This window comes from Psilocybe cubensis, chromosome 4 (genome assembly GCF_017499595.1).
Source record: "Psilocybe cubensis strain MGC-MH-2018 chromosome 4, whole genome shotgun sequence".
Taxonomy (NCBI): Eukaryota; Fungi; Basidiomycota; class Agaricomycetes; order Agaricales; family Agrocybaceae; genus Psilocybe; species Psilocybe cubensis.
In genome coordinates this window covers 2,411,486-2,435,241 of record NC_063002.1, presented here as the reverse complement: position 1 = coordinate 2,435,241, position 23,756 = coordinate 2,411,486, and the positions used below count along the sequence as shown (strand labels likewise).

The 23,756-nt window shown below is 46.9% G+C and overlaps 9 protein-coding genes across 9 annotated transcripts; 4 read left to right on the top strand and 5 right to left on the bottom strand.

The window, feature by feature from the left end:
* Positions 1-28: 28 nt before the first annotated feature.
* JR316_0004989 (tRNA-specific adenosine deaminase TAD1) lies at positions 29-1,527 on the top strand (the record flags this gene model as incomplete). Its single annotated transcript, XM_047890753.1, has 6 exons — positions 29-449; positions 505-870; positions 931-1,035; positions 1,090-1,186; positions 1,245-1,319; positions 1,374-1,527. The coding sequence occupies 6 exons, from the start codon at positions 29-31 to the stop codon at positions 1,525-1,527; spliced, it is 1,218 nt and encodes a 405-aa protein (XP_047750514.1).
* Positions 1,528-2,011: 484 nt separating this feature from the next.
* Positions 2,012-3,863, bottom strand: JR316_0004988 (Glycerophosphocholine acyltransferase 1; the record flags this gene model as incomplete). Its single annotated transcript, XM_047890752.1, has 9 exons — positions 2,012-2,240; positions 2,303-2,441; positions 2,499-2,652; positions 2,706-2,734; positions 2,797-2,891; positions 2,948-3,253; positions 3,305-3,438; positions 3,496-3,695; positions 3,749-3,863. The coding sequence occupies 9 exons, from the start codon at positions 3,861-3,863 to the stop codon at positions 2,012-2,014; spliced, it is 1,401 nt and encodes a 466-aa protein (XP_047750513.1).
* Positions 3,864-4,329: 466 nt separating this feature from the next.
* JR316_0004987 (uncharacterized protein) lies at positions 4,330-4,631 on the top strand (the record flags this gene model as incomplete). Its single annotated transcript, XM_047890751.1, is given in 4 exon segments — positions 4,330-4,345; positions 4,360-4,462; positions 4,510-4,547; positions 4,597-4,631. The coding sequence occupies 4 exon segments, from the start codon at positions 4,330-4,332 to the stop codon at positions 4,629-4,631; spliced, it is 192 nt and encodes a 63-aa protein (XP_047750512.1).
* A 300-nt stretch (positions 4,632-4,931) lies between these two features.
* Positions 4,932-5,404, bottom strand: JR316_0004986 (Dolichyl-diphosphooligosaccharide--protein glycosyltransferase subunit dad1; the record flags this gene model as incomplete). Its single annotated transcript, XM_047890750.1, has 3 exons — positions 4,932-4,998; positions 5,049-5,147; positions 5,205-5,404. The coding sequence occupies 3 exons, from the start codon at positions 5,402-5,404 to the stop codon at positions 4,932-4,934; spliced, it is 366 nt and encodes a 121-aa protein (XP_047750511.1).
* Positions 5,405-5,614: 210 nt separating this feature from the next.
* Positions 5,615-6,796, top strand: JR316_0004985 (Superoxide dismutase [Mn/Fe]; the record flags this gene model as incomplete). The annotated part of the gene is made up of 3 exons (XM_047890749.1): positions 5,615-5,834; positions 5,891-6,021; positions 6,080-6,796. 3 exons carry the CDS (start codon positions 5,615-5,617, stop codon positions 6,794-6,796), a joined length of 1,068 nt encoding a protein of 355 aa, XP_047750510.1.
* A 205-nt stretch (positions 6,797-7,001) lies between these two features.
* Positions 7,002-9,094, bottom strand: JR316_0004984 (Glucokinase; the record flags this gene model as incomplete). Its single annotated transcript, XM_047890748.1, has 11 exons — positions 7,002-7,045; positions 7,102-7,223; positions 7,281-7,441; positions 7,490-7,900; positions 7,951-8,039; positions 8,092-8,191; positions 8,244-8,524; positions 8,585-8,691; positions 8,753-8,788; positions 8,839-8,880; positions 8,931-9,094. The coding sequence occupies 11 exons, from the start codon at positions 9,092-9,094 to the stop codon at positions 7,002-7,004; spliced, it is 1,557 nt and encodes a 518-aa protein (XP_047750509.1).
* A 1,423-nt stretch (positions 9,095-10,517) lies between these two features.
* Positions 10,518-14,304, top strand: JR316_0004983 (Beta-galactosidase A; the record flags this gene model as incomplete). The annotated part of the gene is made up of 18 exons (XM_047890747.1): positions 10,518-10,693; positions 10,743-10,923; positions 10,988-11,065; positions 11,120-11,268; positions 11,317-11,400; positions 11,454-11,509; positions 11,560-11,652; positions 11,709-11,731; positions 11,789-11,997; positions 12,057-12,245; positions 12,315-12,541; positions 12,600-12,922; positions 12,983-13,486; positions 13,543-13,600; positions 13,654-13,741; positions 13,795-13,888; positions 13,941-13,974; positions 14,123-14,304. 18 exons carry the CDS (start codon positions 10,518-10,520, stop codon positions 14,302-14,304), a joined length of 2,748 nt encoding a protein of 915 aa, XP_047750508.1.
* Positions 14,305-14,418: 114 nt separating this feature from the next.
* Positions 14,419-15,223, bottom strand: JR316_0004982 (ATP synthase subunit d, mitochondrial; the record flags this gene model as incomplete). Its single annotated transcript, XM_047890746.1, has 6 exons — positions 14,419-14,456; positions 14,512-14,593; positions 14,646-14,750; positions 14,807-15,033; positions 15,094-15,133; positions 15,194-15,223. 6 exons carry the CDS (start codon positions 15,221-15,223, stop codon positions 14,419-14,421), a joined length of 522 nt encoding a protein of 173 aa, XP_047750507.1.
* A 320-nt stretch (positions 15,224-15,543) lies between these two features.
* On the bottom strand, positions 15,544-18,014 carry JR316_0004981 (putative exo-1,4-beta-xylosidase bxlB; the record flags this gene model as incomplete). The annotated part of the gene is made up of 4 exons (XM_047890745.1): positions 15,544-16,224; positions 16,278-16,824; positions 16,879-17,690; positions 17,745-18,014. The coding sequence occupies 4 exons, from the start codon at positions 18,012-18,014 to the stop codon at positions 15,544-15,546; spliced, it is 2,310 nt and encodes a 769-aa protein (XP_047750506.1).
* Positions 18,015-23,756: the final 5,742 nt, after the last annotated feature.

Here is a 23,756-nt window from a genome sequence, read left to right as displayed (position 1 = left end):
ATTCGTAAAGAAGCCGAACTGCACTTAGATGCTTCTTGATCACGAACTTATCTATGATGCTGCAGTCGTAGCAATCCTCAACACTTACTCGACCTTTTCGTACAAACCTCAACATTCCCAATGGACTATATTAGCTTCTTTCTTTCTCACTCGACGCCATTCAACATTTACTGAAGCAGACGATTTAAAAATCATCAGCCTCGCAACTGGCACCAAATGTCTACCTACGGCTCGATTTTCTCCCAGAGGAGAAACCATACATGATTGCCACGCTGAAGTTTTGGCACGGCGTTCTGCATTACGGTGGTTCCTGGAAGAGATCGCGCGCATACATTCCTCATCGGACGATACCAACCCTTTCAAATCCACTTGGATAGAGCTCGGAGCGAATGGCAAGTATACCCTGCAAGAGGGCGTTCACCTCAATCTCTACGTGTCCACTCTCCCTTGTGCGCCCACCCGTCTTCTATGAGGTTGAACTGTCAATTCACCATAACACTCTAGGTGGAGACGCGTCGATGGGTTATTTGGCCGCTACACAAGACGAAGTTATGGCCGCGATGAAAAACGCGTCTGTGTTCCCTGAACTGGATCCCACAGCCGCCTCTCGGGGGAGGGACGACTACGCGCGCCTCGGTGTCCTGCGCACCAAACCCGGGCGCGCAGATTCGCCCCCGACAGCCTGCATGTCGTGCAGCGATAAGATTGCCCGATGGAACGTTCTCGGTATCCAAGGCGCACTGGGCTCTGCGTTGCTATCGCCGCTGTATATCGAAGCTGTAGTGGTTGGAGAGGTTCCGCTCGAGTTGAGAGAGGTGTCTAGGGAAGATTGCGAGCGTGCGTTTTGGAAGAGGTTGGGTGTGATTCAAGGTTTGTTGTCTGGTTTTTTTTTTCTGTGCAGTGCGCTGTGATGGCTTATGATACTTTAAGATCTGCCTGTGGGTTTCTCTGTGCGCCATCCAAACGTTTATTTTACGGACCATCCGTTTCCACATTCGCGCGCAGTCCTTGGATCGGCATCGTCTTGCAATGGGTGTAAGTATCCCTTATTTTCACTTTTTCGTAAATTCAACGATTGCTTTGTTTTAGCAATATGCTGGTCCAGCGACTCTAAACATTTGGAGATTTTGATCAACGGCCTCAAACGTGGTGTTTCTCCAAAACATCGGTATAGGGAGAAGTCGAGGTATGTTGTATATACATTTTATGTCAGAAAGAGAGAACTGACTATTGACCTAATGTAGGCCATGCTTATCCAGAATATCTTTTTTCAACCTCTACAAAGATGTTCTTGCACTTGTGAACCCTGATACAACCAAGTATGCATATTGCTTCTTTCACCTTCAATCCGAGTTTCTGAACCAGGATTCCAGACGTATAGATATATACCTCCGGGAAAAAGAAGCATCCACTGAGTATCAAAGCGCTAAGCAGCAGCTACTGAGTGAACATGGACCTTTCAGAGGATGGATCTTCAGTGGCAATCAATGGCAACAATTCGATATCAACGGGGAAGCTACACTGTAATATTTAAACTACCAACCGAAGAAAATACAAACCGTATGATGGTGAACCCATCCTATCTTTTACTTTTTGTAAACAAAAACAGAAAATGGAAACAATTAATGCAAGAAAAGGGTATTATTATATTACAAAGTCATAAATCGTGATGTCGTTCACAAAAATAAGGCACCAAGTCAAAAAAAAGTAGAAGAAAAAGAGGCGCTGAAAGAAAAGGTATAATAATATGTAATGTCTAGAAAATCAAGATAAAATTACAAGAATGAAAGGTATTCATAGATTGACAAGGCATCGTTACAGCGAGCCTGTCCTTGGGAATGTACGGCGTAAATACTAAAGGAGGAAGGTATGGATTGGTAGAGACACGATATCGAGTATAAAAAGGCCGTGATAGTGGAGCAGTATGTGCCGCATTAGTGGATGATTGTACAATGAAAAGGGCTGGCACCAGTAGTCATGAAGAGAGAGAGAAAGAGAGAAAGAAGATCGTTTATATATCTTTCTTACTTTCGTCGACCGAAGGGGTGGAATTTGAGCTGGACTCAGAGGGGGGTTCTAGTAGATCGAGGTTCTCAAGTTGCGGGTTCAGAGAGAGAAGGTCAGTATGGCTTGCCCCTCTGCTTAAGGTCCCCGGCGTAGAGGCACCAGACGTCCCGGAAGTCGACCGCGCTGAACTTTCGGCAATTTCCTTTCTGAGCGCTTCCAGTTCCCGTTCAAACCTGTGAGAATTGTTGTAAGTAAAGCGTATAGAAAGAAGCGAACCAAAAGAAAAAAAACTGACTTCCGTCCAAAGACTTCAATGTAGAATCCTCCACCATTCCAAACACTGACAGAAAAGATGGCAAGCAAGAACATCGCACTCCAGAAGGAGCTATGGTACAGCAGAAATACAGCCGGCAATTCTGTAAGGATTGCATAAACTTTAAAAAGTTTGGGTCAGATTCTAATAGAAAGGCAGATAAAAAGAATTGGCGCACTAAATTGGCCTCCCATGAACGAAGCTTCACGATAAGGTGGAGGTACGGCAGACAGCATGCGCCCGATTGCGCCTCGTTTATCGTTTAGGAGGAAAGAGAACGAAGTTGTTCGTTGTCCGGATTCGATCTTGGCACGTCGGTCTACCAATAAGAACTAGAGAATGATCAGTTGACAACTATGACTTGAGGATATCTTGGGATACCTACTTTCCAATACAGTATTTGCCAGATAGCATCTGAAATAAAGAAAAAATAAGGTTAAATAGAGTTTAGTCGATATATAACGGATGTGACGTACAAATAGCGCCGCTGAGTATCAAGGCTTGCAAAGGGTTCAGGTCTCCAACTCGTTTAAGCGCCGGGAAGCGCGCTTCAGCGTTTGGATAGAAATGCCTATAACAAGAGGTCATTAAAGAGCTGATAATGTAATATACTTGATTGAACTATACCTGATCACAGTGAAGGAGAATGGTGCATAGATATGGATGAAAAGTGATGTAACTTTGTCCTGGTCATGGAAGACGAGACTATTACGCCACGTTATGACAGCACTCGCTAACGATCCGTGTGACAGGCAGTAGCAAGCCACAAAGAGTGCAGGGCTTGACGGGAAAAGCCAAAAGTAGACGAAATTAAGAATCGTGACGTAATAACACAAGTCGAAAAGAAAATAGTGCCATGCGCGTTTCTTGTATTGATAGAAACGAAGAGGCAGAAGGTAGAGTCCCAGGACAGTATAAGCCACGTGAACCCATCTAGAGCACAGTCAAAAGGTAGAATGGACGTGTATTTGAAACAGGACGCACTGAGGGGCCATGCCAAACATGAGAGCAGAACCAAGGAGGGTCATGACGCCGATGAAAAAGGAAACCTTTTCGCGTGTGCGGACAACCTTTGCCGACTGCCATGATGTTGAGAGAGACGCAACGCGTGTGGACAGCTGGTTTAAGGCGCGTCAATATGAACACCGGACAGCATACGGGCATGAATATCTCACCTTGAGCTTGAAATTTCTGATTTCTCTCTCCAGATTGTCGGCCAACAGATCTCCAGAAAGATCCTTTATCTTGAGATCCTTTAGTTTGAGGTCCTTGATCTTGAACGTTTCCTCGGCCTTCAACTTTAGCCTATCGCTGTGTTTCTGGAGTTTGCGCTGGAGGAGGTCGACATGGGAGTCGAAGTAAGTTTCGACGGTGTCTAACATGTGGGAGGTGAGTTGGCGCATTGGGGGAGAGAGCGCGAACACACACCGAGGAGAGTAAAGGCACTTGTTAAGTCAAAGGACTCGTCGCGTACAAAGCGCTCAAATGGGACAGAGAAATAGCCCTTGCCGAAAGGGGGAGAGGGTGGCCTGGACGACGCCATGGATGGAAGTCGGTGGCACAGGCGATGGTCAAGCTAGGAGGGCACGCAGGACGGGGATATGGATGGGGACGAAGGTGAGAAGAGAAAGCGGGGCAGACAGTCAATGCGCCTGTTTAGTGCTACTATCCGCATTCTGCACATTTGGTCACGGTTGCCACATCGACTCATTGGGCCTGCTTATGTCATCCTCCATGGTAGCCCCCATTTGGCACTGCCAGCGCGCAGCAGTCCATGCAGCGAGACCTAGTATGAGCATTGACCTGGACAGAGTCCCGCAGGAAAAAAATAGCGCTTGGACTACAGGGAGAGCCTGGAGGCATGGGTCCAGTGGCAGAGAGCTGCAAAGAGTCGAGATTGCTACTAGCTAAGCGTCTGTCTGCTTAGTCATCCTCAGTCCCAGTTGTGATCAGCTTGGCTTGGCCACAGTCGAGTCCGCTGCGTTCTATCTTCTGTCTCTGCACACACAATGCTCGGAAAGATTGGTCAGTCTTTCTAGTCTGCTCGCTGGTCATTTCTGACTCCCCCGCAGTTCATCTTGGTATAGATGCTTTGCTCATCAGCGCATTCCTCGCCGGAGTGAAGCGCACAACTGGTTTAACGTATGTGCCATGTCTGAAGTAGAGCATCCTATACTAACATTGTCTAGGCCTGCTCTCTCACAGGTGCCCAACAAGGACGTTCGTGGTATGTCTGGCCATTTTAACCTATTTCTATATTCTCATATGTTTCACAGCCTGGCTTAATTCTTATTTGGAATTCGGTGGGTAGCACGCCCTATCCTGTTGCATACACTCTGCTTACCATTACCTCCAGGAGAGTACGCTTTTGACTTTGCCGTCGTCGTATTCGGGGTATGATCATTCTCTTTCCGTGAAGGAATTTACGCTGATATTTTCGCAGAGGTCGTCTTCTTTCGAAAGGAAACGGTCATGAGGCAGTCTCGAAATCCAAATATCATCTTAGTCCGTCTTCATCTATCTCATTCTTTCACCGCCCTTTGTTATCGCACGTCTCGGCAGAATATTGTGTTCCACGATTATATTATCCCCAGCTACTTCCATGACAGATTTATCCCAGGAAGTTGTACACAAAGAAGTGTAATACTATTGATCCCAAAGCAAAGTCAGCGAATGCCCTACAACGTCCTGTCAGTGGATAGTCATCTTGTGCAACTGCAAGACATACCGCTCTGGCGATACGTCTTTAAACTCGTCCTTGTTATCTGGGTTAACCTGCGAGCGCAATGACGCTGCCAAGACAAATTGTCCGACGGTGCTAGAGAATCTACAGAATGCAGAATGAACATGACTACCTTCAAGCACACAAACTTAGTATACTAACCCGGCCAAGAATGCATTGTAAGGAAAGTTGGTGACGAGGATGCAATATGCAAACTGAATGATGCCAGAGAGCATCAGGAACAAAAGGAATACATCGATGAATTTGAGGCGGTTTGAAGTGTTATCGTTGTAGGCTTTGAACAGAGACTGAAAAGAGCCAAACGCTGTGGTCGAGGATGCTTGTGCAGCTTTTGGAGGCATTGTAAGGACAGAGATTATGGGTATACAGTTGGGAACGCGACGTGGCTGGTTAACGCGGCAACGACAGTGGGGAAATCTGGAAGCTTTTGCCAAACACGGGCAATTAACGCCCGAATGTGACAGACCGGCGCGTCCTCCTTCCAACTCCCAAAAAAAAGTTCGGGCAGCTTGTACAGGCGGTAGTCCTGCTTACTCTTCTTGTCTGCTCCAATGGCGTCGAGTCTTCGTCTGGTATCCTCGCGGATCCCTAGGTCTAGTTCCAGATTTTCTTCTTTCCAGTCCACTTTGGGCCGACGAAATGTCCACCAAGTCAGGGAGCTGCCATACCCCATAGAACAAGGACTTGGAAAGTTCTTGCCCCCTGCCGCTCTCAAAACACTGATGGAGTATCAGAAAGGCCTCTTGGACCGCTTGAATGACGAACTAAAGAGTTTGTATTTAACACCGACTACATATTACTTTTGTTAATACCGTCCCTCTCTACAGCTGATACCGCGACAGAGCCTCATGCAACTGTCGCCGCTATCACTATCAACTGTGCTACTCGACGTGAACGTATATTAGCGTTCAACTATGGCGCATTGGCGCTGAATAACAGCTTCTTCTTGGAACAACTCGTGCGTATTCCGATCCGAAAACAATTTCCGCGTTTTGACTCTTCATTTCTGTCCGTAGGCGCCTCCTCCAGACGAAGAAAGCGGGCTCAAATCTCATCAAGGCTATATCTCAGACGAGCTTTTTGAGAAAATCCGCGATCATTACGGAGACATCATCGGGCTCAAATCCACCTTCTGCGCCTCAGCGCTGGGTATGTTCAGCAGCGGGTGGGTTTGGATGGTGACAGACGGCGAGGGAAACCTCGGTGTTCTGCCCACCCTTGGCCCCTCAACGCTGCTCGTCAGGTCGCGCACCAACATGCACTACCTGTCGAAGGAGAATAACCAAGCCATTGGTGCAAACATCATCATTAAGGACTCCCAGAACACTACCCCGCGACCTATCCCTTCCCTGCCAGGTGCTGGGCCCTCGTCGCCATTTTCTGGAATGCCTACTCAGCCACCTAGCCAGGGGCTCTTCTCGGACCACACCCGTGCATTCAGTGCCAACAGCGCCCAAGCGAATGATTACCGCTCTGGTACCGCGACAATGTACGGCGACAGCCCCAGCGAATCCGCTGTTAGAGGCAGCAATATCCCATCCGCCCTTGCTGTTGGAAATGTGATCTTCCCGCTGTTCTGCGTCCCTGTGTACGAGCACGCATGGATGAGTGCTGGATTTGGTGTATGGGGCAAGGAGGATTGGTTAAAGGAGTTCTGGTCAGTGCTCGACTGGAGAAAAGTAAGCAGGGCATACCGCGCTTCTAGGGAGTCGACGATCAACGTCCACGGATAATAACCCTGCTCATTGATTATCATACACTGTATTTAACTCTTTTTAAGCTGAAAGGCTTTAATGCTATTGATGATAGATACAAGGGTGATTTGTGAGCTTCTCGGCTATTGACTTATTTAATTTACAGATAATGTTGATACGCCATCCAAAGGAAACGACAGACATTCCCCGTCCTGTATTTCTATACAGCTGTAAGTTGGTACACTTAAACGGCCCCCTGCTTCAAGGCCATGAGAGCACAAAGTGCAGCTTTGGACAACAACCGTCAAAACAGGCCAGTGTACAGAAAATAAAAAAGCACTGACCACCAACACCACTTCCGTCTTTGGCGAGACCAATTTCTACTCGTTGTTCAACTTCCTCACCAACGAGAAGCACCAATGACTCTCGAAGAATTTTGCCAAAGTTGGGATAATGTTCGATGAGACTGGCAAAACAATAACAAATTAGGAAGCACAGGGTAGATGGAAGCACTGATAATTACCTTCCGTCCACACCAACACCAAGCTTCTGGTTCAGACCGCGAGCGGGTTTTTCCAAGCCTTTCAAAGTCGCCTGCTCTGTTTGAATCAAAACCGTAGCGACAGCCACTCCGCTCAATAAGGCCGCTCGTCTGGCTACGAGAGAGCAAATCCACCGAATGACCTATTATTCATGGTGAGTAATGATCCATGATCAGAGAAGACGACATACAGCAGCATCATTCAGCGACACATCCTCCAATTTGAATCCCAGAGTTTTCGCAATAATTGTTCGAATATTGTCTAGCTTCTTCAGAACCGCTGCATTCAACTCCTCCCGTTTAAACTCAACACTCAAAGGAGGATGAACAAACGCATCCGGACTGGAGTCATCGCCTATCCAAGCTTCCTCCGTCGCGCTCATGAAGCTTGTATCAAGACCATAGTGTTTGTTCAAGAAGGCGGTTGATTTTCCTCCGAAGAGCAAAGACTTTGGCGTAGCATCGACGAGGGAGACTATGATGTTGCGGACAACTTCACCCAAGTACATTCCTGATATGAATTTTTCGAAAGCTTGGAATTTAGGGTTGATACTAAGACGATCAATAGCATTGTCGTAGGGAGTTGTAGGTAGATGTGAACGCTACTCGAGAATTAGATAGAAAATATATATATAATGTTTTTGGAGCTTACTGAATTGTTGAATGCTCCCCATTCAGTGTTGATGGCCATCAGACCACCTTTATCCCAAGCGGGGTTTCCAGCCAATTTCTTGATTTTGGCTTGAAATCTATTTTAGCCGACGGAATTAGAAGAACAGTAAAGACGACATACAAACTTGTTCCATATAGGCTCCGTTTGTCCCCGTACCAAAAATAGCGCCTGCGAAGCATCCGCCTGCCTGATAAGCACGAGATAGCAATGCCCCGACGGTCTTGGGAATAGATCAATTAATTTCGAGATATGAACAAATTTTGAGTACTCACATCATTGACGAGGGCAACACATTTGACATGCATATGTTTTCTGTCAAAAGCGTCTTGTAACAGTTTAACAACGTCATTTCCGACAGCGTTCTTTGCTGAAAATCCTTTCGTCCATGTCAGAATTTTGCCCGATCCGAGAGCTGTCTGTTCTACGGGAAATGAGAAGGTCAAGCCGAGATGGACGTCCGATAACGGAGTTCCAGAGGTTGCTTCCGTGGGAGATGTGTAATCTGTCGTCGCGTGCGTCGTAAGAAACGCGTCTACCGAGTCAGCGAGGTAATCTGGGGGTGTGGAGGGGCAAGATTAAGGAATCGCCAGCATATGCCAAGATAGGGGCTAACCAAATAGAGCAGTGGCCTCTCCAGACTTGAGGGTTTCCGAAACTCTGTATTTTTGTTGCACTAGATTGAAAGTCTTGTTTCCGTTGAGCACGACCTCACACACGCGCCTGCGGGTTTGACACTGGGATAAGAGAGAGAATCGCCGCCAGAGCAAATATGGAAACGAACAGATTTGTGCCGCCAAGATCGAGAGCCAGAAAAGTGCTGCGTTACAAGATTAGTCCCTGACCTTCCGCGTCGTTCCGAGAACTTACCCGGTCTCTGTGCCATCTGGCACTGCAGTGACGAAGGTAGGACTAGAAAACAAGGTGAGAAACGATTGAGAAAATGAGACGATGGAAATCACATCATCGCCATAGGATGGTTGTAGCTTTCTAGGCCAACCTTGAACTCCTCGAGGAAGGCCTGGGTGAGCTCTACGAGAGTGTCTTCGCCGATGACGAACTGACGCTCGAGGAGATCGAAGACGGACTGGGCGCTGTCATATTGATGAACGGGTATTGAGGACATGGTGGGGAGCAAGCAGGAGAGAGAAAGGAAGACGGCGAGATAATAAACGAATTCAAGGCACTCGGACTTTGTTTGACATCAATTGCCAATCGACCATCGCGATACGTCACTTCCTTATCAGGAACCGCGTCTGGGGTTTCAACTCGCCCAGCATTGACCCCGCCCCATGCCCCATCTAGCCCTCATGGCGAGTATTTTACCCCACCAGTGTCGTCTAGGCAGGCATTTCTCCCCGCTCTCGGTGTCTCCTTCCCAAATCACAGGCCTCTCCGTTGCCGACACATCGATTATATTACTTGTTTTATCCAGACACACCCGGATCTCTCTAGAGTTGACTGATCAAGCCCAAGCTTTCTCGAAACTCTTTCTCCCATAACGGATCCAAAGTGTTGCTCGTGGTAGCTCGTGGCTATCTCGTGCTTTTCTTCCGGGAGTGCAAACCGCTACTTCTCAGTTCGTCGTCGCGCCTAGTCTTCCCGGTGCCCCCCGCTTCAAGTTGGACTCTGGACTCCTATGCACGGCGCGATTTCTGTCACGAGGTGACCTATAGTATGCAGACAACATCGCCAAGTGGCAAGTGGCCCAGTCGATATTTAGCATCTCAACAAATGCAATGTCAAGATACTCAAGGCATCTTGTTTAGAGTTCTTACCACCAATTATAGGTCATGCCAGGACCCACAATGTGATTTGCTACCACTTGTCAACGCACGGCCTCGTTCACTGGTACAGCGCCGGTTGATATTCGGCGCTTGCTCGTCGTTCTAGGATCACGTGGAAGCGTTCTTGTCTATTTTTAACCTATCTGCAAGTCCTGGATAGCACCCATCTCCTGTGAAGAGTAGCTTCGACTTCCTTCAAGCCCTTCAATCCGGTCCGTACCTTTTGGTTCTCGTGCTTCACAGTGCTTCAGAAGACATTTTTATCATGTGTCCTGTTGTATTTGACCGCCATGATAGAGACCGGATTCAACACCCGACACTTATAAAAGCCAGCAGAATCTATGAATTAGTCTGAAATTCATCCGAAGATGAAGGCCATATTCTTGAGGTTGCTCTCTCTTCTCTGCGCTATCTTGGTAGTGGCAAAGAACCACGGTGACCTGACAAAAAGAGCTCGTCGTACGGTTCTTCCTCGACAGACGCTCACGGATGGCCTCCAAACTAACGTATGTAACAATCGTCGTAATTTTCTGTGACTTACTTTCGAATTAAGGTTACCTGGGATCAATATTCCTACATGATAAATGGGAAACGCCTCATGCTTTTTAGCGGAGAAGTACATCCATACCGGTATGACAGGTCTACATACGAGGTTCGATGATACAAACCCAAGTGCATTGTTCGCATATAGAATGCCAGTTCAAAGCCTACACCTGGACATCTTCCAGAAAATCAAGTATATATTCTTGTATATAGACTTATATGTTTGCTGAAAATACCGTCCGTAGAGCAATGGGGTTCAATGCAGTTTCCTTCTATATTTTCTGGGGTATCCACGAACCCAAGAGGGGAGAAATATCGTTTGAAGGCTTCCGCGACCTGCAGCCTTTCATTGACGCCGCTAAGAAAGCAGGGATCTATTTGGTTGCTCGTCCTGGGTACGGTACAAGTTAATTTGATTTTACATCTACTAAATTCAGGTCATAGCCCCTATATCAACGCTGAAACTACTGGTGGTGGATTCCCTGGATGGGGTACTTACACCCCCGGCATTTGGAGAACCTCTAACACAACATACCTTGACGCTTACGCCGGCTATGTCAAGGCTGTTGGAGCGACGTTAGCAGCCAATCAAATTACTCAAGGAGGTCCAATCATTTTAGTTCAGGTGGGTGTACCAACCAATATCTCGATGGTCTACAGTGTGATCCTGATCTGTGTTTCTATTCAAGTCTGAAAATGAATACAGTGGATTCCAAGCACCTTATACGGAAGATTTCGTTTATGAAAGCAAATTAATGCAAGCCTTCGTGCGTAGTATTCCAATCATTACCAACATTACGTCTGAGGGAAATTCTGGGCAGTTAGATACTGGAATCACTGTTCCAATTACTACTAATGATGCTTGGGCTGGTGGCCATTATACTACCGTCGATGTTTATGGGTATGATTCTTACCCAAACGGGTTTGATTGCTCCCACCCGAACACATGGGCGTCTAATGCAGTCCCAGAGTAAGTTTTTATTTGTGGAATTTAACATACGACTTATTTGATTGGCAGCTCGTTCTGGGATGCGCATATGTCAATCAACCCCGAGGACTTGAATGCGGTTTACGAATTCCAAGGAGGTGCATTTGATGGCTGGTTAGTGCTGGATGCCACTTTGGTCGTACCCGAGTTCTTATAACATTAAATAGGGGTGGATCCGGATACGACACTTGCGCCATTCTTACTGGAACTGAATTCGAAAGAGGTAAGTTTGTAATCGTGTTGCTCGATGGCGAATGACTTAGATAAGTGCAGTGTTTTATAAGAATGAAATTGCGATGTCGACGACCTATCTCAATCTGTACATGATTTATGGCGGTACAAATTGGGGAGGCATTGCTCACCCTGGTATGTTCTCCCAGGATATGTGGTTTCAGTCAACATTATTAACAGGCTTTTCATAGGTGTATATACCTCATACGATTATGTTAGTTTCAAACTATTAAAATGTATATGAACTCTACACTAAAGTATACCTTCTCAGGGATCTGCCATTGCAGAAGATCGAACGTTGCGCGAAAAATTCTACGAGTTGAAGTTGCAAGCTAACTTCTTGGCCGTCTCGCCTGCCTATCTTACAACCAGACCCCAGAACATAGCCACGTCCCAAGGAGCATATACGGGCAACTCGGCGCTTAAAACCACCCAGATTCTGGATGTTGTTGGCAAAAAAACAGGGTTTTATGTCGTTAGGTACACTCTCACTAACGTTTATTATATGCATCGTACTAAATTCGTGATACAACCTCAAGGCAAACTGATGCGTCGACAAACGCTGTACAAACATACACATTGACTTTGCCTACCAGTCTGGGAACCTTGACCGTACCAACGCTTGGAGGTTCCTTGACTCTGACAGGCAAAGATTCGAAGATTCATGTTGTCGACTATACTGCCGGCTCTACAACTCTTCTCTATTCAACAGCTGAAATCATGACCTGGTTAGTCTGGGATCCGTTTAGCAGAGTCTCGGGGTTGTATACTAATATTTATCAATCTACTCTTCCAAGGGCAACCATTGACGGCCGTGACATAATTCTTGTGTATGGAAATGCCGGAGAACTACACGAAACAGCTATTAAATTTGCGTCAGCAACTGCGCCTGCTGTTAAAGTTCTTTCGGGAAGCGGTACGCTCAAACAGAAAGTATTGAATGGCGGCGCTCTAGCTTTACAATTTACAACATCCGGTCAAACTGTCGTCCAAGTTGGAAGTGACACACTCGTCTATATTCTAGGTACTGTCTGTCACTTGAGATTGCATAAAATGGAGGCTGATGTGCTACAATTCATCAGATCGTGCCAATGCATATCAATTCTGGGTTCTTCATCCCCCGACCAGCGGTGCTTTGGCGCAGTTCAGCACCGAAAATCCAATCATCATTAAAGGAGGGTATCTCATTCGTTCTGTCAACATCAATGGAGGAACCTTGGCTCTGACCGGAGACCTTAACAACACTGCAAGCTTTGAGATCATCGCACCCGCTGCACAGTCTCGAGCTCTAACTTTCAATGGAACCCCCTTACCACTGAGCAAGACTTCGTACGGCACCTTGACTGCGAAAAAGACTGTTACCTTGCCTCCTGTTTCCCTACCCAATCTATCTACACTTCCATGGGTAAGCAATCATAATTACAATGTTTTCAACAGTTTTTGAAATACGATTATTATCTCCTAGAAAATGGCGGACAGTTTGCCAGAGATTACATCTACATATTCGGATGCTCTTTGGACAGTTGCCAACCACACGACCAGTGCCAACCCTACGCAATTGTCGACGCCTGTGTCCCTATATGCAGGCGACTATGGGTACCACACTGGAAATATCCTTTGGAGGGCACACTTCAACGCGACAGGAACTGAAACGGCGTTCAAAGTACATGTCATCGGTGGTGCTGCCTTTGGTTACTCAGTGTGGCTGGATTCTACTTTCATTGGATCATGGGAGGGCAATGCCGTCCAAAGTGACCATGAAGGCACATTTTCGTTCTCGACGGCCCTTGCAAAATCATCCAATCACATCATTACAATCTTACAGGACCATATGGGATTGGAAGAAGATTGGGTTGCTGCGAGCGAGACATTTAAGACCCCACGGGGTATCCTAAGCTACTCCTTTGTGGGAAGCCCATCTACAAATGTCAACATTTGGAAGGTCGCTGGCAATCTGGGCGGAGAAAATGTCTGTTCCCACATATCCTGCAGCTGCATGCGCTGATAACTTATGTAACATTTTAGTATGCTGACAGGACCAGAGGACCGTTGAACGAGGGCGGTCTCTTCGCTGAGCGTCAAGGTGAGAATTTGAGGCATAAATTGAAATGAAGGCTATACCCACACCGTTATCAGGCTTCCACCTACCTGGTTTCAACGACGCTTCGTGGACTTCAGGTAATCCAACGACAGGCATTTCGAAAGCGGGAGTAAGCATATTCAGGCAAGTCCCCATGCATATACCAATTTGTACCACTGCTAAGGACATCAAGTCAGAACTGAATTCAATCTGTCTGTACCGCAAGGCGTCGACTATCCCATTGCCATCGTGGTCACAAATTCGACCACCAATCCTCATTTCAGATCACAGGTAAGACACTGAGTAGTCAAAGGTTATTCTCGTTGGCGACGATGTTTCACAGTTCTACGTCAATGGCTACCAATTCGGCAAATATGGTGAGTACCGGAAATGAGATAACATGGAATGAGATCATTGAAATTGTGGTTAGTAAACCATATCGGTCCGCAAAAGTCATTCCCAGTCCGTGAGTAGCAGGTTCATCCGTCGGTTTTTAGCATTTTTACCAAAGTTATATCCCGCCAGCCCAAGGAATTCTTAACTATCAAGGAGAAAACACACTAGCTGTTTCGCTTTGGGCTGCAGGCGCCGGAGGAGCCAAGCTTGACTCTTTAAAATTGGCATTGACAGCGCAAGTTGAAAGTAGTATGGCCCCGGTCGTAAACCAGCCCTTGACCCCATGGGCGCCTCGACCCGGTGCGTTTTAATGATGCGAATAGTGCATTCAGGCCACATGTAATAGCCAGAATGCAATAACTTGTTGAATCCAGTCATAGACGCAACGAATGTAAATTGGATATAGTCTATAACAGGGCAAAAATTTACATAAGGTTGAGGTCTCCGAATTTCTCCTTGTATCCTAAGGAACGCGTCAAGCCTGTTGAAGTAAGTTGGTAATAAAAATACAAACGCACCGGGAACTGTCCATTTGCCCTTCTTAAGCATAGTCTCCACGGTCTCAACAATGCGAGGGTGAGCCTTTGCCACATCATCGACCTATTCATAGAGCTTGAGTATGTGTATTGTTGATGGTTAGAGGGCAACTCACGGTAAGCTGGTCGAAGGGACGAGCTTGCTCGATGTTGTCGAGAGTCTCCTGGAGTTGTTGAAGCTCAATGTCAATCTTCTCCTCTGTCTCCTTGGCCTTGGCGACCTGAAAAGTTTCCAACGTTTAACCCGCGTTTACACGTAACCGAACGCGAGACTTACAGCGGTAGCCTCGAAAGTCTCGATGGCCTTGATGTGGGAGTTCACATCATAAGTTACAGGCTTGAAATCCTTCAAAAGCTTCTCGGCCTCGTCAACGATGGCCTGGTTCTTGAGAACGGAGCGGTAGTGGTCGAAGTTAACGGTGGTGGGTTGGCTGGCGAAGGCATGCGACAGTCGCTGGGCCTCGCTGTGGCGCTTGCGGAAAGCTTGGAGGGCGGAGATGGTCTCTAGAATAGGTAGGAGAGTTCAGAACCGATATAAGAGACCGTCTTGAACCAACGACCAACCCTTTCCGAGGCCAAGAGATGAGTAGATGCGGGTGAAATCCTGGAACAGAGAATGTCGATGAGAGACGTGTCACGATGGGTGTATTGGACTGGTACTCACTACCGCAACGGCTGCTGCTTTTGACGCCATGGTCTATGTGGGGGGTCAGTATGGAGGGTTGGCGTGCGGCATAGGCCTACTCACTCTAAGGGCGGGATATGGATTGTACAACTTTCGTGAAGGAAACCAGAGCAAGAATCCGCCAACCGGCAATTCCCGACCTTTTGCTCCTGCAAACGCCGAATGCCGAAACTACTCTGGCCAGCTTTCCTTCTTGGCTTGACACCTTGTTTTCTTCTTTATAGTCTCACACCATCTGCTTCTGTAACATTTGCAACCAATATAACGCAAATGGCGATTACACGACATACAACTACAAAATACAACTTTTATGGACCCAATTTTGTCAACTACGAGGAATTTTGGGGGAAGCTTGAAATTTGGACTGCATCTCCTACCAACTCGAACTCATGGACCAGAGATCTTTCAACCCCAGTGTCGACTGTCAGCTGATAAGAGCCAGGGTAGAGCCATAGGTTTCCTTTGGCATCCGCACGAGCAACTGAGCCGAGCGTCACCTTCAGACTAGCAGTGCTCTGCCCGCCTGCTTTGATTTGGCTCAGGCGCGTGTAGGAAACCAGCTGTTTGTTGGGGAGCGGCGCGGGCCCTCCGGTTCCGCTGAGGAATAGAAGAGCGACGTAGTCCGAAGTTGTCTTTCCTGTGTTCTTGACGTTGACGGTGAAGGTGTCAAATTCCTTGAGATCGGTTGTGCTACCTGGCGCATTGCCGAGGCCTCTAGGAATTTGGTATTTGGCCTTGGGTTGATGTTGCCACGACAAATCGAACGACGTGAAGTGGAGGCCGTGGCCGAATTGGAAGACTGGAGTTCCCGTGTACCATTTGTATGTGCGACCAGGATTGGAGGTGCTTGGACGGATGTTCATGTCGGTCATTCCAACCTGGTTGACGAATTCGGCGGGATACTGGGTTGTAACCAGACGGCCAGCAGGTGCTGCTTTTCCACTTATGATTTGTCCCAATGCTGTTCCGCCACTTTGACCTGGGTAACCGGCCCACAAAATAGAGTTAACCTGTGCTCGCAGTCAGGGATATATCTCTCAACAAGTTAAGAAAGTTAACTTACTTTGGGGTTACTCTTCAGAGCAGAACCGTCGACTTGACCGCCTCCGAACTGCATAACGACTAGTGGTTTCCCGAGAGCAGCTAGTTGACTGACGAGGTCAAGTTGATTGCCGGGCCAGGTGATGCTCATGCGGTCCAATCCTTCTCGTTCTACGGATTCGTCAATTCCACCTGCAAATACCACTGCGTCGGCGGCGTTTGCGGCTGCTATGGCGGCCGCAAATCCAGTTGTCGAGTTACCCGAAATGGTCGTTCCTGGCGTATAAGTGGCGCTGAAGCCCTCGTTAATAGCACCCTGGACGGGACTGACAAGGAATGGCGCGGTTCCCTGATAATTGCCCTGCAATGAGGTTGTTGCATTGGCATAAGGTCCGATGAAGGCAATCTTCTTTATCGAATTTTTGAATGGCAACGTGCCGTCGTTTTTGAGCAAAACGATCCCTTCTACAGCTGCTTGAAGAGCGAGGGCTTGGGCGTTGGGTGTGTTCACATCGGCCCATGATAGTTGTCTGTATGGCTGAACCTGTGGAGAGTCGAAATAGCCCAAGCTTTTGTGAGCGTTATCAGCAATGGTGTATGCATATACAATAATGTCTACTCACCGGACAAGGGACGAATATTGGCGAACAAGCGCCTTCTCCAAGTCGTCCCTGGTGATCAAGGATTGGTTGAAGGCGTCTGGCAGATGCAAAGAATAGGCGGTGCCGCAATCAACATCGGTACCAGCCTTCAAAGCATCGGCTACAGCGTGTGGGTAATCGGCGGTGAACTTGTGAGTACTGAAGATGTTGTCCACAGCATCGCAATCAGATGTCACCCATCGGCCGTCGTCGTTGAACCCCCAGTGATCGCGTAGGATGGATTGCAATAAGTACGAATTGGCACATGAAGGTACGCCGTTCACCGAATTATAGCTGCACATGACTGATGCTACTTTGGCGTCGCGCACGCAGGACTGGAAGGGTGGCAAGTAGTATTCACTGAGATCCTGAGGCGTGACCACGGCGTCGAACGACATGCGGTTGTTTCCATTCCAGTTCTCGAGGTCGTATGCGGCAAAATGTTTGCAGTCGGCAATGATTTTGTAGTATGGCTTTGGGTCAAGTCCGCCCTGGAGCCCTTGTACAAGGTTGAAGACGTATTGTTGAATGCGGAAGGGATCTTCGCCAGGCGTTTCTTGTCCTCTTCCCCACCGAGGGTCCTTGAAAGGGTTGATGTTTGGAGTGAAGTAATCTATGCCTGCCCGACCACCGTTGTTGAACGCTCGTGCCTCAGTACTGATGACAGTGGCGACTTCCTTGATCAGCTCGTCGTTGAAGGCAGCAGACATGACGATTGGTTGAGGGAACGACGTGGCGAAGCTGAAATTTCCTGAGGGTGCAAAAAATACTCCAGGACTTCCAGCAACTCCGTGCTACATTCCAAGATGGTTAGAAAGAATAACAATTTTGCGAATGAAAAGCTTTACCAATGCTTCTGACCACCATTGATATGACGGAAGTCCAAGGCGAGGCACACCTGGTGACAAGTTTACGGTATTCGCCATCAGTTCGTCCACTGTAAACTGCTCAATGATTGCACGAGCGCGAGTGGTTGCGTCCTTGGAGGTGTCGCATACTGCGTTTCCCTTGAGTGGGGCCACAGTGCAGTCCGGGAAGGTATATGTGAAAGCAGAGGTCTTGCGCAGAAGGCACAAGACCATGATACTCGCCACAACGCCGACTTGAAGCTTGGCCATAGCAGAAGAGAGAGACTTGTCGTTACAAGTTGTACGACCCCACCTCGAATCTACGTCATTTTATACATTTTTCAAAAGCAACAGAAGCCTGAAAAAGTTCTATTTCTGTTGATTCGTGACGAGTGGGGGTCAAGGGCGCTCTGGTAGAGCGGCTTTTGTCATCCAAGTTCTGCCATTTTTTAGTCAGGTACTACACCTTTCTGCAACAGATCAAACTTGGAATCTTCAAGAAGCAGTTTGCTAGGTCCACACAAATCACGCGGGTGGTTAATTTCGGACCGTATACCATTGAGCGTATGGCTGCGTGTGGGCTCGGTTTCCAAAAAGCGTGAGGAAGTTGAGAAGGCTCAGAACAGCGTATGCCAGCTGGAATTCGTTCGTCATGAGTGTCAAAACGTTCGCTCGATAACATTTCGCCGGTGTCCAAGTGGCAAAACGCGCCGTCATTGAATGTACAGCCAACCTTCCCATTTTGGTTTATGAAGCTCAAAAATGTTGCGTTGGCTCACAAAAAGACATATGGTTCTATAATTTTGTATGTTACAAAGTCGTAACTCGGATCTACAAGGACTTCTACGGAAAACTTGAAATTTGAACCTGTCCCCATCTCTCGAAATGAAAGTCCAGGGGTCTTTCGACTCCTTTGTCGAATGTCAGCTGACAACTAAGGCCACTGAGATTTTTTGCTTTCAGCATCCGCGCAAGCAACAGAGCTAAAGTCGCCTCAGTTTTACTGTGCCCTGCTCGCCCGCCTTGACGGGTGCATGCACGTGTATGTGTAATGCAAATTGTTTATTGGGACAAAGAGCCGCAGACATAGTTTCAAGTCGTCATTCTATGTTTTTGGCGATTGAAGTGTCGAATACATTGGTCTCTGTCTTGGCTGCCTGGGCGCCTATCGTGATATTCACTTATCGGGCTAGTGAAAATCGTTGGAGCTTACTCACCATTACCAATCACTTCTGGGGATCAGCAAATTATTGAATCCGCCCGGCATATACAAAGAATATTCGGGGTCACGAACAATATCACTACCGGTCTTTAATGCATCGGAGGGTCGGTGGTGAAGTTGTGTGCGCTGATAGATTAAACCGTCGTCGCAAAATCTCAAGCAGGCTCGCCAAATGCTTTATAACGTTTGATTGACTTGAAGCTGCAGCAATGGAGGGAGTAACTGATATTTACTTACAAGGGCCCTGACCACCACCAGCACTGTGTTCAACAATTGTTCGATCGCCAACCGTCACGTTTGGCAAACCGCCTTTCCGTTGGACGGGTTACATTACGGACCGGAATGCATATGTGATGCGGGGTCGATGTTCCAGGTAAGAAGCATAACAGAACGATGCCAGTCCGAGGCTTCTGGAATATTTAGCCATTTATAAAACAGATGTTTTTGAGGCAAAAAACGCGAGTAGAATTGCTGAAAGGAGGATTTTATGCAGCCTTAGAGCGACTCCGATAGCGAGAAGGTGGAAATTCTGAAGCATGTCTGAAGCGTGAATAGCAACGAGGAGTAGCTACAAGCTATTCATGCTTCATGCTCACCCAGAGTAGGCAATAGCGACGGATGCAGCATTCAGCACCCCAAGTACGACATCGTGTGCAGCAATTTGTCGACAAAGCGGAGTACTAGCTCCACAGACGAATCACGAGTTAAACATATGCGGGCCGTATTCTCGCGAAACCTTCCACAATGTTCGAGGAATTTAAGAAGGTGGAAGCCACGACAGATGGTTGGCTTAAATTTTTTCGTCACGGGTGCTAGAAGCCCTTCAAAAAGTAATGCTTTACATATCTTTGCGGGTAAATAGATGGCGAGACGATCCGTGTTGGGGGAGCACCACTGACGCCACCATTCGCCACATTTATATTTCTAGGTTTTTGCTTTTTCACATTTTGAACTTGAATTTTTAATTTGGACGACGTTGAGCGCCTACCGGGTGTCATTTTCCACACCACTGTTGGATAAGCACTGAACCGTTAATAGGCGCAAATGCACAGTGAGAAACGTCGAGAATCGGTGGGCCCAAGGACTCGTTATTTCCAAGTGAATATCCTGCCAAATTCAAGGTCAATGTCATGGGATCACGATTTATTTTAGGAGCAGACATTGGAATCGCATCCGAGTGGTGGTTATGCCTGATCTTTTCATTTTCATGCACAAGCGGTATATTTTTGACTACAAAAGCCACCGTAGATGCTGTACGCATGATCAATTCGGTTAATGCTTCCATAAGTGTGATAATGCACAAGAGACGCACTGCCGCTTGTGTGGAGAACATTTGGTAAATTGCAAAGTGCAAAGTGCGACGGGCGATGGTGTTTAGGTGGAAGCCTTCCTCAGAGGAAAAAATAAAGATGATTCGGATCCTAGTCTTATCGACAAGATCCAGGAACAATGTGCTTGATGTTTTCTAAATAACAAAAAGAAAACGTTAAAGAATTGATGCTCCACAACTGCACAGGAGATGCAGTCTCGTAAACCGTTGGGCCTGCCTAGCCAGCGGTGTCGAGGCCATCGGGTATCGTATGTATAACGCAGCACAGTATACCGGCATCAGGGACAACACTAAGGGCGAGTGGGTATTCATGAAGTGAACATCATGATCCAGCCAAAATTCACGTCTTCAACTTGATTGTTCAGTCATCAGCCTGTTGTGATTACCCATTATCCGAAATAAAAATGGCGTCTCAGCGACTACCAAAACACGCAAGTGTATGCACGCTGTATTGCGAACCGTACGAGAGGGGCATCGCCAAAAAGCGCAGTTCTAAACAGGGCGGTCACTGACAAAATCAATTTTTCATAAATAGATTTAGTAAAAAACGCACCGATTGGCAGATGAGATGATGTTTTGGACTCTATTACATTCGATCTAAAGCGAAAAGCGGTACAACGGAGAGCGTTAAACTTATTGCATTAGATCGAAAAGCGGTACAACGGAGAGCGTTAAACTTATTGCAGTCGACATTCGAGGGTTTTGTCTTAGAACGCCTGGCCACGGAGCGCAACCTCGAGAATTGTCCAGGCGCCGCAGTTGATTCCGAGTTGCTGGTGCGTTGGCTGAACCCAGGTGTGATTTTTCGATGCTTGGGGAAGTGTTTGCACAAGCACGGATCACATTGTAACCCCATCATAAAGTAAAAATGGATTTTGTCAGATTAGATTCTGGACATAGACTTGTGGGAAATCTGCAAGTCAGTCAAAAAAGCGATTCATACACGAACCATGGAGGATTAGAATACCCAAGCTAAATGCGGTGTGGTAAGAGCGGAGAGAGAGAAAGAGAGAATGCCACTCACAGAGGAATGATACATCAGCGGTTCAAGGAGATAAGTTGTCTGAGAACAATCCACACAGCATATTATCAGATACGATAAAGCATCTTTTGCATCCCAAGTCGCGCTGCTATTGGTAGACATAAATTAACGACATCAACAACATTGGCCTCTTTGACATACCAAAACATCAACAGTGAAATTAGACGTTGACATAGGAAATGACAGATACTCCACCTCCACACGGAAGCAAACCGTACCACACTCTCCAGAAAAGGGCACAGGATCCTCAAAGCGCAATACAATTCACGGTCTGGATGGAGGCAAAATTTTGATGGCGCAGAAAAGCGGAGATAGTGCCTCGGGGAAATAAAGTACTGTCCTTTACTGTCCATGCAAAGCGTCCGATTGTCATTGGGCGATGCCAACATTGCCAAGAGAGAATGGACAATCCGGCAGGGGACATGATGAGTTTTCGAAGAAACTCGATCAGCTGGTTGGATGTTTGGAGGCGAAAGTCGGAGAAAACCCGTCCAATCGCAAGCAAACGGTTTCTAAAGTGTCTGTATACATACGTAGTATGCCGCTATACGCGCACATTTCTGACAGGGCAGTTACAGTACGTACCAGCCTTGGCCGCGGCGGTTGTCGAAAGACAAACGATTCAATTGTGAATGTTTTTGAATCAAAGATTCATATTGAAAGGAACGGATCTCCCTTCCGTTGAATCCGCTCGTCGAAAAAAGAGTTCGAAAATGCAAAGGGTGAAATGGCCGATAACGGCGCATTGCTCGTTATAATTTGGATGCGATCCAGAACATTAGTGGAGAGTGTTTCGTGTCCAACACTTGTCCGTCCGTCCGTCAACCAACTTTGAATAGAATCGTAGACAGGACCGAGGCCTCTCACTGCTCAGTCTCAGTCTCACACTTCTGCGGAATAGATATTGCTATTAGATACAGCCACAATTCACAAAGGCCTTCCTTAGACATAACGAAGCACTTACGAGATAGTTTGAACTTTGTAACCAAACGATTCTTTTGACGTTTCGCCCAGCCTTTACTAATAGTAATAGTAATACTAATACTGAGGCCTAGTCTGTTCAACTTCAAAAAAGGCAAAGCCAAAAGGGAGAATACATTCTTTCACAAGGTATATTGCGGCGTCCGTCCAACATGTAGTCCGTAGTCTGGGTGTCGTCTCGAACAATATGGACGTTATGCGATGGACGCGTTCACTCCCCTCCGGACGAGAAGGAGCAAGACCAAAATAAGGTTGTGACAAATGACAATAGGGACCTTCAGAATTGAAATACGACCCGACTAGTCGGTCGTATTTGGCCCTGTCCAATTACGCTTAGTAAGTCAAAGTTCAAGGTCCGCTTTGTGACTGATGTGACGGAATTGCGGCCCTCTTATCACTGGCTTCCACCATCTTCAATCCTCTCCCCATCACCATTCCTATGGAGGCTTTCATTTCATGCCTGTATATATTAGACTATTAAGATTTTGCTCTCCATGAAGTACTGACCGTCTTTCTGGTCTTGTTTGCATGATCAAGGACTGATGATATGAAATATTTCACTCATCAGTGCCTGTAATTTAGATACTGCTGTAACAGCACCTCCAGAGGACATTTTCGCAACACATAGAAACACATTTTGTTTGTTTAATCATTGTTTAATTCTCTAACCACACAGGAGATGCACCAAACACGTCAATACTGAAATGAGAGTATAAGAAGCAAGCATTGATTCGGTCTCATCAACCCCCATCTCTGTTTCCCCTTGCCATTTTTTCTTAGTATCGCTCAATGCCTATTCAACAATCTACGTAGATTAAATATTATCTACGCTGTCTACGTCATTGGGAGTGACATAGAAGTGACAGTCCAAGACAAGGCCAAGCACAGTCGGACTTCGAATCATCAAATCGGTGGCGTCGAAATACGACCGACTAGTCGGGTCGTATTTCAATTCTGAAGGTCCCTAATGCGCCGTCGGTGTTGTCGACAATTGAGGTTTAGCACGCGTACGTCACCCCAATGCGGAAATGATGCGGCAAAAAAAATGCAAGATGCAAATCTAGGGGCTACCCAGGCTACCCTCATTTTTGTTTTTTTCTTCTGCGGGAGATTTGTGTTATACATTGTTTTTGTATTTCATTCGTTAAGATGTATGATCTAGTTGATACAGTCTACATAGAGCACTTAAATGAAATTTTAAACAAAAAATGCGAGCATAAAACAAAGAAGAAAAAATTTCCGTCCGTCGCCTATGCTCCAAAAAAAAAAGCGTGTTAGGACAACGTGTGTGCGCCCTGGGCCGACGGACTAGAAACATGTAAACAGCACAATCCGTACGATAAACTTGCGCAGGATTGGATGAGTGAAAAAAAGCAAGCTAAAGCTACTTGTATGCGCCAATATTGTCCACCGCCCAAAGAGAGTACAAAAAAGTGG